Below are 12,062 nucleotides of genomic sequence, written 5' to 3'. Positions count from 1 at the left end.
GACAATTTCTGCTTTATTTGGCTCTACATACCTTTGTGAAGCAGCTTTTTCTGACATGAATGTCATGAAATCTAAATACAGAACAAGACTGACTGATGAACATTTAAATGACTCTATTAGAGTGAACCTAAGTGGGTACACTCCAGCATACATCTAGTGGAATCCATGCAGTGCCAGTCATCTCACTACCTGTAAAAAAGAGTGAATGCCACTTATTTTACACATGTGCCATAAGATGCTTGTAAGGTGGTGATTAAGATTATGTGGGCCTTAATAAGAAGTTAAACATATATGTGAATTTCAAATTTTTACTTACTATGTGGGCCACAATAATATATGAGAAATTGTCGTTTTCTTGGACCTTGATGTGAAGTAAAGATGTTTGATAAGCTTTGGGTATTGCAATTTCACACGTGTACAAAAGTAGCTTAATTCAACTGATGAGTGCTATGTGAATAAATGTATGCGATGTGATGCAAGTAGCTCTTGGCCACTTTCATTTTTTCAAAGTGGCTCTCAGATGAAGAAAGGTTGGAGACACCTGAACTAGAGGGATACAAATGATATTCTACTGGATCCCAACCATAGACTGTATAAAGATCCCAGCCACTGAACCGTCGGTGCTCCTCCCGGCCTGCAGGGGGGGATGTAACATCGAGGCGACGAGCCTCCGGGGGAGTAGTGAAGAAGACAGCATGGCGAAGGGACCTTCAGTATTTTGTGGTCTGTCAACTTCATAGAAATTAAACTCTTTGCTTATTTTCTCTCGTAGTATATAAAGAACAATCATACATGGGTTGTTGATCCAAAGGTAAGTCTTGTTTACTTGTGACTCCGTCGTTAAGTGCTAAATGTGGAGGCTAATGATAAAAGCTAGCCAAAGAGCGTCAGGACAGGACTGTACCCTGTCTGCTGTGCACACTTAGGATATGGGTCAGTGGTATCAGCATTCACAACAAGCATCTGCATTTACGTTATATGCCTGTGGCTTAGTAAAAATAATGAAATGATCATCTGTAGGGAAGTTGACGACCTTGAATTCAACTGTCATGTTACGCGCATGCACAATTGTACCTAGATAATGAGTACTGCCAGAGTTAAGCAAAAGTAGCAATACCAGTGTGTTGAAATACCGAAGAGAACAATTAAGTGTTATTTATATTCATAATAGTACATCATTGTAGTTTTACATTTAAACGTATTTATTGATTAGAATGTGTATTACTAATCTGAACCTGTAAATAACTAGTAACTAAAGATGAAATGTAGAAGTAAGTAAATAAAAGGCTGCATGAACTAGAAATACTCAGTAAAGTAGGCTACATGGAAATTGTACTGAAGTGCAGTACATCACTGAACTCCGATCCTTTCCTTAAGTAAACATTTTAGTAAATGTAAACTTGTTATTAGTTAAGGTGATAAGAATAATACTTATGTGAAATTACTTAATAAAAAACGGTACAAAACTACATACCGGTTAAAGTACCAATGTTATGAATGCCTCTCAAATTAAATGCTAAAGTAGAATAAGATGAAAAGTTTAGTTGACCGTCTGGATTGTATATAACTATAGCACTTAAATGAATGTACTCATTGAGGTTTCAACACACATCATTTTCAATAAGGACTCATCTGTTGATTATTTTTTAGGATTAATCTGTTTTTTCTAAAACAAATTAAATGCCAGAAATAAGGAAATTATCATTACAATATCTATAAGAACAAGACTTTTTCTCAAATGTCTGTTTGTACAAACAAACAGACAACTTTCCCTGGTAAAATAACACAATAAATCCTGATCACAATAATTCTCATTACTCCTTTATCTAATTTACTAATTTATTTTCCAACTGATTTGTCTTTTTCAGTAGGTCTGCATTTATCATGGAGCCCATTATGAATCAGATTCGCTCAAGAGTCTTCCAGCGCCTCCACAGAGCCATAGTACTACCCCGGAGGAAACATTCAGGGTGTGCTGAACAAGCTGCTGTTCCCGCCCCCACCAACTCCAGAAAAAACAAACCCATGCTCCTGGTGTCGCGCCTCTACCAGCCCGCAAACCTGCGTGACATGGGACTGCAAGGGGAGATGACGTGTAAGAGTCAAAGGCTCATGCAGCAGGCCGGGCTCATCTATCCCTCCAACCCCGGCTGTTACTACTACCTCCCTGCCACCGTCCGCTCCATGGAGAAGCTGGTAAGACTTGTTTTTCTTAAAATAAATGATACATGTAAAGTGGGCATGTGTCATGCTCGAAAACAAGAACAGGAAATGTCGATTACGTCCTGCTATAATAAAAATATACACTAGTTCAAAGCATACTGAATCACACAGATGTATATTGTTGTTACTCTTTTATTTGTATTCATATTTAGATTCACTTTTGGATCACCTTTTCATTTTTGAAATTGGTTCATTTATTTACCTGGTATTCTGCTCTTTAATATTATTCCTCTCATCATTTTATAGATTGCTTTTTTTTAATTAATCGCAAAGCCCAGCAACCACTTTAGGGAAGCTAAGGGTATCAAACTAAAATAAAAATGTTTATCTTGATCAAATTCTTGATTATAGGTTGCACAATCTGTCTGACAGTCAAAGGTTGCATTGAGACCTGAGTAGATGATGCATTTTTAAAAACATTATTACAGAAAAAGGAAAGATTACAGCAAAGTGTATTAGGGTGGCAATATTGTGGAGGAATATATAAATGTAAATTCCACCCCCCCCCCGAACATGCAGTAACTGTTATCTTGAATCAACAGGTGAGAGTTATTGACCAAGAGATGCAGGGGATTGGTGGGCAGAAGCTGGACATGCCCAGTTTGTGCTCAGCTGATCTCTGGAAAACCAGTGAGCGCTGGGACTTGATGGGAAAGGAGCTGTTCCGTCTGAAAGACCGCCATGGAGCCGACTACTGCCTGGGCCCCACACACGAGGAGGCAGTGACCACTCTGGTGGCTCACCAGGCGACTCTCTCCTACAGACAGCTCCCTCTGCTCCTTTATCAGGTACCGTTTATTCCTGTTGGCACCAGTGCATTTGCTGATAAAACTACAATTTGATCTTACCTCTTTCTTTTTTTTAGATCACCCGTAAATTCAGAGATGAACCAAAGCCTAAGTTTGGTCTGCTTCGAGGGCGGGAGTTCTACATGAAGGACATGTACTCATTTGATGTGAGTGAAGAAGCAGCTTACGAGACCTATGAATCTGTGTCCCAGGCATACACCAGGCTCTTTGCCCGGCTCGGTCTGCGCTGCGTTCAGGTGCAGGCAGACACGGGCAACATTGGTGGTAAACTCTCCCACGAGTTCCAGCTGCCAGCAGACATCGGTGAGGACCGGATTCTGGTCTGTGGGAACTGCTCCTTCTCTGCTAATGTAGAGACCCTGTTACCAGACACAAGTGACTGCCCTAACTGCAAAACTGGCAAGCTGGAAGAATCAAAGGGTGTAGAGGTCGGCCACACCTTTTACCTGGGTAAAAAGTATTCTAATATATTCAATGCCACCTTCAGCAGTGCCCAGAACAAGCCTTGTATTGCAGAGATGGGCTGCTATGGTCTTGGGGTGACCCGTATTCTCGCGGCAGCCATTGAGGTATTGTCGACAGAAGAGGGGATCCGCTGGCCTGGCGTTCTCGCCCCCTACCAGGTCTGTGTTGTGCCCCCAAAGAAGGGCAGTAAGATGGACGGGGCGGCAGTCTTAGCTGAGGAACTGGTTCACACGTTGGGAGAGACTCTGCCTCGTTTGAGAGGGGAAGTTGTTTTTGATGACCGTACCCAGATGACCATTGGGAAAAGGCTGAAGGATGCCAGCAGACTCGGCTACCCGTATGTGATTGTGGTGGGACAGGGAGCCCTGGAGGAAACACCCAGGTTTGAGGTTATCTGTCAACTGACAGGTGAGACATTGTTTCTCAGTAAAGATGGACTCTTAGATCTATTAGGAAGAGTGGAAACTGTATGAATAACAACTGTGGAAATAAAAGTTGTATTTTATGTTTGTGTGTACTTTGTGCGTGATGCAATCAGAGAGAAGATAAAACCCTTATATTTCTTTATTAAAGTTTTTTTATTAAGAAGGGGAAATTATTTTAAAGATATACAAATCTTTAACAAACATCCTGGTTGACTTTGCCTTATGTAATAACATTTTCTTTGAGGATCATACTGTACATACATTAAAGTTAGGAATGCCAAAATCAATTGTCCAATCTTTAAAATAATACATGAGGTGAACATAAATAATGATTTGCTGTTGTGTCTTAATATAGATTTGCATCTGTAACATACATTACAACTCAGTGCTTGCAGTTGCAACTCAAATAATTGTGATGAAAAGTAGTGCAAGGCTCATATAGCTGTTATGTTAATTATGTAGCATTACATTTGTATTCCCTTAACAAATGTGTTTGAGATGAACAATAATACAGCGTAACATGAAATACTCAAGGTAGAAACATTACCTTTGTATTGCTCTTACATTTTTAATATCGTTTTTTGGTCAGGCCGCAACGGAACTAATGTATCCATGGTGTGTTTCCGCACGGATCTGTATGCAAGTAGTACCGCTACTGCACATGCGTAAACAAGGAGCTGGGCAACTTTCTTGAAGATTTAACATTGTTACAGCTAGTGTGCTGTTGGCAGTAGTCACTTGTCATAGTTGACAGCATATTTATAAACAGGGGAACAGGCTTCAAGGCTTTCAACGCACATTGATACAAACATGGCGGCCCCTCAGGATGACAGCGACGATGGCATGGACGAGTTCATGGAGAAATTCAAGACAACCACATATAAAAATGCCTTTAGTAAAGAAAACTGGGAAGAGGTAAGCATTAGAAACTATCAGTTGCCAAGATAAGAGAAGGAAGTTATTTCTAAGTTACAATATGTTAACTTGAATGTTATTGTTGTGGGCTAGCATGCTAACTCACAGGTACATATGTTGTCCATCCACAGTGAGCTCTCTGTTTCTTTACATCTCATTTAGGAGTTTGATAAAATACCTATGTTCATGAAAAAAGCCCCTGAAGAGATCGACTCACAATCATACCCAGAACTAGCCTGTCTGCAGGCCATGATCCATGATGAAGATGCCCCCCCAGAAGGTAGGTGGACCACAAGCCCCTTTTATATCCTGTGTTCGCTGTCCTTCTTTAAAAAACAGCTTTTGTAGATTTCAGAAACTGTTATTGATTCCTTTCATTTCCCTCATTATTGTCAGAGCAAGCAGCTAACCTGAAAGATGAGGGGAATGAGTTTTTCAAGGAAAAGAACTACAAGAAGGCCATACTGTCCTACACAGCAGGTTTAAATAAGAAGTGTGGCGACCAGAACATCAACACTGTCCTCCTCACCAACAGGGCGGCAGCACACTTCCACCTGGGTAAGGAGCTCTTTACATGCCACACAAATACATTCAATAATAGGATACAGAAATATAATTTATAACTAGCATCAGGATTTGTATGTGCAACATTAACAATAAAGCAGTCATTGATAATTAATGTTGTGGTTCTCAGGCTCCCTTCAACAATCTAAATGTAGAATCAAAGATATAAAATAAGTTGTTTAAATGTGATTTACACTAAACATCAGCCATCAAGTATTAGAAACAATAACCCTGTTACACCAAACACCCACTTTTCCAGTAACTTGTGTATTTGTATACTGTAAATTCACACTGTTCGCCGGAAACATGTAAATATATGTTGCATACTCCACTGCATACTCTTAACATAAAATCATATTCACCGTCCTCATGTAAAGCAAGCAACCTATCACATTTATCATCTCATGTCATGTATAAGCCAGACCCTTACAACTAGTGTCCCCACGGTTACATATGTCATTGTATAGATTGACATATAAATCTTTGTATAGTAGCCAAATATTTATGTTTACCTTGTTCAGCGTGTTAAAATCTGCATGTGTTTCTTTATTAATTTCCGTCTCACTCTTTCTGTATTTTTCCTCTCCCCCCCCAGGTAACATGCGCTCTGCATTGAACGATGCTGCAGCTGCAAAGAAGATCAAACCAGACCACCTAAAAGCCTTGATCAGAGGTGTGGGATATTAGCTTATCTTCTTGCATTAATGGTGCTTAAGCATATCAATGTATAAAATAAGGACATCTGTGTACATCGTGTGTGTTTCTGCAGGGGCTCAGAGTTGTATAGAGCTGCGTAGCTTTGCAGAGGGCGTTCAGTGGTGTGATGAGGGGCTCAAGGTCCATCCCACTGACAAGAAGCTGCAGGAGCTGAGAGCTACAGCAGATAAACATAAGGTACAGTCACTGATGAGTTCAAGGGATTTTGGAGTGGAAGATTTAGTACCACTCAAGCGTAAAGCCCTGTTTTTTTTAAACAGAGAGCAGCAGAGAGAGATGCCAGGAAGGCTAAGATCAGAGAAAAAAAGCTGCATGGTGAGAAAGAAGCTCTTCTGGCTGCTATTACGGTAAGCATACCATTTAAACTCAAACTTGTTCTCAGTTAAGCATCTAGCCTATTGGACTTTGTAATATGTATGCGAAAATTATTTGATATCTGAAACGTAAAATCTGAGCCTTTTCTATATCTGTACGCCAGTTTTCCCATTTTCTTTGTGTGCTTTGTGCAGGATCGTGGCATCAAGCTCTTCCAGACCAGCAAGCCTCTTCATCGTGAGTCAGACGGCGAGGAAGAAAGCTCCTCGGCAGCGTTGTCTCAGCTGAGCCTGGACTGCCTCAGCTCTCAGGAGGCCACGGGAGCTCGGGTGTTCCTGGACGAGCAGCACATTCTGCACTGGCCTGTTCTCTTCCTCTATCCTGAACACCAGCAGACTGATTTCATCTCTGCTTTCTGCGAGAACGACTGGTAAATGTTTTTTGTCTCGTCCTGAATTTATCTTGTTTTGTCGCACTTCTGTGGGATACTCTACATGTCAACCTTTCCCCATTTCACCTTAGTAACGTTTAATCTGTTGGTAGTGTCTGTAAGAATGCTACAATATAACTGTGTTCTACTTGTCTTGTTCAGTTTCGTTAATCATCTGGCGCTCATGTTTGGAGAAGAACTCCCACCTTGGGACGCAGACAGAAAATACCATCCACAGAATCTGCAGGTTTGTGTGTTTTCCTTTATTGCATGAATGTTATCAGTCACACCTATAGAAAGTAGATTAAGCTGAAAGCACTTAGAATATCATTTGGGGGATTTTCTTCTTCACCACAATAGATCTCATGAATATTTGACAATACCACTCTCAAAAAGTCAACATATTGTCATTTTTACTATTTTAAGTGACACTGATTTCCTACATAATGCCACTATTTTTTTTAAAGAAATATGATGTAGTTGTCCAATAGGGAAATCATAAAGAAATTATTAAACTGTTTGTAAAAAATTAAATCTACAATTTTAAAACCAGAGCGAATGTTTGTCATAACAGAATGCATGATTTATACTCTGATGGCTTTGTGATTAGAAATTGTGTATTAAATATGGGCATTTTTGACGACGCAGTTTATTATAGACTTATTATAGCAGCCAAGTTCAAACACTTGCAAAAATGTGTGACATGAACCTTAAAACAGAACATTTCATACTATGATGTTACTAGTATTATGTCCATTACTGTTTTCTGATGAATACAAGTAATCAAGACTACAGGGTTAGATTTCAATACTGAAAAGAAGTCAGTAGTATCTCTAGATGAAATAATAATAATGCATTTTTAACCCCCCCCCCCCCCTCTCTAGCTGTACTTTGAAGATGAGGTCAAGGACACTCTCTACCAAGTGAAACCGGAGACTTTACTTTTAAAGGTGTTGCAGCATAAAAGGTGCGTCCATATGAAGTCTGTTTCTCATTAGGTGTTAGGGCTGCACGAAATTTTTGTTTTAGGACGTGCGATATTAAGTAGGCAAATTAACTCAAACACGTCATGTTACAATTATTTTGCTGCTTGCTACAAANATGGAGATGGAGGTTATAAATCTCCAAAATCATGTTCAGCTTAAGTCTCAGCAAAACTCACAACATTTCTGGAGCCTTGTAGACCCAAAAAACTATAAGTCTTATAGTTTTTTGGGTCTACAAGGCTCCAGAAATGTTGTGAGTTTTGCTGAGACTTAAGCTGAACATGATTTTGGAGATTTATAACCTCCATCTCCATCTCCACAGGATTGACACTGAACAGTTCAGCCATCTTCTTCTTTTTCTTCGTCTTGACATGAAATTATAAACCATAATAAATCAATTGTATAGGCCTAGCCTCCCTATATCTGTGTGAAATTGTTCCATCCCCAAAAACAAAAAACTAATGCTTCTGCAGTCTAGCTGCAGCTTCTAGCAATGGTCTTCTGTTAAAAAAAAGGAAACTGAAGGTCCTGAATGTGGCCTCACAAACATGACTTGAGTCTGAACCTATGGTCTGAACACACACAGCAGACAACAGGAGTATATACAACAGCATATCCAAACAAAAATAGTGCATGTGGGTGCACACTTATTCTCTGTTTTACTGTTACATAAATCCCATGAATGTATGAGATTAAGTTAGCTTTATCATCTCAATCAGTGATTAAGTGAATAATAACGTTTCTATTCTATCAGGTTACTATCAGCCTGTCACTCATTATATTTAGGGAGGGGGCGGGGTTTGGAGGAACAGAGGAGACGGTGATCGCGGAAGCTTTTTTCCTCCTGCCTTCACAAACTTTACACAAGTATTTATCAACTGAAAATAGCAAGAGGANGTGTGCCTTGGCAGACACAACACATCAGTCCGATCCTTTCTGCCCTGCACTGGCTCCCTCTCCATCTCAGAACCCAATTTAAGGTAGCCTATTTGTTTACACATATCTGTCCTTGGCCAAGCCCCAGCCTACATTAACGACCTTATCCACCCTCACAGGACAACCCGGGCCCTGAGGTCCTCCAAGCAAGGCCTCTTAAGGGTGCCCCGAACCAGGCTAAAAACTAAGGGGGACCGTGCCTTTGAGCCGGTGGCCCCAGGCTTTGGAATACACGTCCCCCGGAAACTGAGAGCCTCTGTCTCAATAGAGATTTTTAAGGGGCAGCTAAAGACTCACCTTTTCCGACAGGCTTTTGGGGCGTCGGAGGAGGTGAGTTTGTAGCTGTTTTTCATTTGTGTTTTATCCTATCTTTTACTTGCTGTGTTTTATGCATTTTGTTCTACATTTGATAGTTGTATTGTGTATTGTGTATTGTATGTAAAGCACTTAGTGTTGAGAAGGGTGCTATATAAATAGAGTTTTACTTACTTACTTACTGATTTTAAACTGAAGGTATACGTAGGTCCCTTTATTGCTCATCCACAATGATACAAATATTCATATATGACAAGAAAACATAATAAATAGGTTTCTCCTTCTTGTCAAGTCTAGCTATATGAGGCTGCATTGATTTAGAGCCACTGTGTCACATGACATGGAAGCTATTGAAAATAAATTCAATTCTTAATTTAAAACGTTCAATGAAATAAATATTGGACTGAAATCCAGTATGAAGTGTAATAATACAATGACTCACTAATTTGAATCCACTGGTGCCTGGCACATCATAAAGGTATGCCACTAGACAAATTATTCCGGGGCAAGGTGGCACAGAGGTATTGAAAATAACAACAGATTTGTGGAAATGATGAAACTGAAACCCCAGAGGACGCAGTTCAATCCAGAGCAAATGGCTGTCAAATTTCAAACCCAAAACAAAATTCGCCGTCACAAATCAGCTTTAGACAGACAGTTGTATGGAAGAGGGCAATAAGGTCAAACTGAGGAAATAATATGCGATTGCATTATTAATGTTATTTGAAATAAAACGAGTATGCTATGATAATTAAAGACAAAGTGAAGAATACATTCAACTTTTAGAGTTTTGAGCTTTGGTAGATCGTTTTTATTGAACATACTACAATTACAATCATGTAATCTTTACCTTTTGTTGACATTATACTGTACTGCAATCTGTTTTAGTGCACTCTAACTGGCTTTATAGCATTTTATGTGAGTCAATGACACACAGACACCTGATGGCCAGCTCACACAGCAAACAGAATTTCTCAGGTCGCAGGTTACAGATCGATTAAAGACACGCACGCACGCACACACACACACACACACACAGCCAATTAGGATTGTTCCTGTTCCATCCATTTAACTCCAGGCTCTTGTTGTAAGATTTGGTTCTAAGAGAAATGGGCGACTGCTTGTCTCGTTCAGAATCCCATTAGGGTGGATCTTATCTGCAAACAACTAACTTGCCTGTTTGGATTTTAGAGTAAATATAACATTTTTACTGTTATAAATACTTATTTCAAGGTTTGAAATGCAATTAAAAAATATATAGATGTGATTTCAAAAGTCAGTACAATAACAAAACTAACTATAAGTTTAGTTTCACAATGAAGTGAGTTTTAAGAATGATACTTCAGTTAAATCATTCATAGAACATATTTTGACAAAATTAATCTTAATTCTTATTAATGATATAATTTGAATACCAGAAATGCTCTGTTTAGTTTCCTTGATAAAACATTCACCATTTTTTATTATAAATACTATTATATTTGCATCTTAACCACCAGGAACGTTGCTTTGACTTGGTAATATTAAAGATATTATAAACCACACATACAGTATATGTATTTCTCTCAGGCTGAATTTTGATCCAAACCCTTTGTTGTTGATTATGGCAGCTGGGCATCCCCATTCAACAAATGTCTTAAACTGCACTTCAGTTAGATCTTCATAAAGGTGTGTACAATAAGACATTCAACCCCTGCCCTGGCTGACGGGCTGGTGACCGAGGAGGTTTTGGAGGCGGACATTGAGAGAGATTTGATATCAGTCGAATTCAAGCAGGGAGACGGGGCACTCATCACTTTTGTGGCGGACTTCAAACAGGATGTGAAGATATTCAGAGCGCTGATCCTGGGCAAGCTGGAAAGAGGACAGAACCAATACCAAACTTCATGTTTCAAAACTGAATACTGTAAACATGTAGGAGTTTTGTAATTAAATAAAAGACAACAACTACCCACGGTAATGAGAGGGAACCTTTTTCTTTACACCAGCTGCTGATCAGTTTGCTAAAAAGCAAGTTTCTGTTAGGTCAAATTGCATAAAACACTCTTCTTGTTTGAATTCAAATGAAAAACCACGGATTTGACTCAAGGCACAACATCAGCAATCAAAGCTATAGCGTTTATTTAAAGAGTACCAGAAGCACTTGTTTACAGGTTGTTAGTTTGTCATTATGTCAGTCAGCCTGCTGATTCCACGTCATTTAGGGTTTTTAAGGTCATTTTCTTCACCTCTCTTTTAGTCCGTCATTGAGGACAGTCAGACAAACCTGAGTTATTATGATGAGAGAAGCTCTGATTACAGCTATTAATGCACATCAGATAAAAAAAAATACAGACTTCATACCCCAGATCCAAATGTAAATACAATTTTTTTCCCAGCGGCTTTTTGAGTATACTTCTGAGAAACCTTACAGAAAACTGGGAGCCAGAGCAACATAAAAAAAAGACAGACAACATGTTAGTCATCCATCCAGTCTAAATGAATAAACCTGTGTCTGCTGATTCTGCATGATAACCTCACCTCAAAAAAATCCCAAATGAAAGTGCACTCACTGGCTTTTTTGCAGAGATTTTGAATGTATCACAGAGTCTTCATCAATGTAGGAGCTGCTGCTCCATTTCAGTATAAGAACATTATGTTCACTGACCCATTACCCTCACATTGGTTTCTCCAATTTAACAATGGCTGGATCAACAAATTATATAGTGCAACGTTCAGTCAGTTATCTTATGACCCATTTCACCTTTCAGTAATCAATTGTTAAAGAGTTAGAATAGTGTAATTAAGGCTACAGATCTCCAACTCATTGATTAAACTCTCGGCCTTATCCCAGAAAAATGCACATTGTGTTATTTGTGTTACTTCTTATGAAGTTTAGTTAAGCTCCATTAATCTGCTTGGCATTTAAATCTACATATTGTTCTTTCCAATTTAAAGCAACAATGACAAGATTTCAAGTCAC

General features: G+C 39.2%; 2 protein-coding genes across 2 annotated transcripts; both read left to right on the top strand.

Moving 5' to 3' along the window:
• The first annotated feature begins 628 nt into the window (after positions 1-628).
• Positions 629-4,002, top strand: pars2 (prolyl-tRNA synthetase 2, mitochondrial). Its single transcript, XM_010785377.1, has 4 exons — positions 629-811; positions 1,869-2,196; positions 2,766-3,011; positions 3,089-4,002. Exons 2-4 carry the CDS (start codon positions 1,885-1,887, stop codon positions 3,968-3,970), a joined length of 1,440 nt encoding a protein of 479 aa, XP_010783679.1. The 5' UTR covers positions 629-811; positions 1,869-1,884; the 3' UTR covers positions 3,971-4,002.
• Positions 4,003-4,561: 559 nt separating this feature from the next.
• ttc4 (tetratricopeptide repeat domain 4) lies at positions 4,562-7,876 on the top strand. The gene is made up of 9 exons (XM_010785376.1): positions 4,562-4,837; positions 5,000-5,117; positions 5,234-5,395; positions 5,997-6,074; positions 6,171-6,295; positions 6,379-6,465; positions 6,628-6,863; positions 7,026-7,110; positions 7,748-7,876. Exons 1-9 carry the CDS (start codon positions 4,733-4,735, stop codon positions 7,859-7,861), a joined length of 1,110 nt encoding a protein of 369 aa, XP_010783678.1. The 5' UTR covers positions 4,562-4,732; the 3' UTR covers positions 7,862-7,876.
• The last annotated feature ends 4,186 nt before the right edge of the window (positions 7,877-12,062 follow it).

Source organism: Notothenia coriiceps, unplaced genomic scaffold (genome assembly GCF_000735185.1).
Source record: "Notothenia coriiceps isolate Sejong01 unplaced genomic scaffold, NC01 NC01_scaffold00027632, whole genome shotgun sequence".
Lineage (NCBI taxonomy): Eukaryota > Metazoa > Chordata > Actinopteri > Perciformes > Nototheniidae > Notothenia > Notothenia coriiceps.
This window is presented reverse-complemented; position numbering and strand designations above follow the sequence as displayed.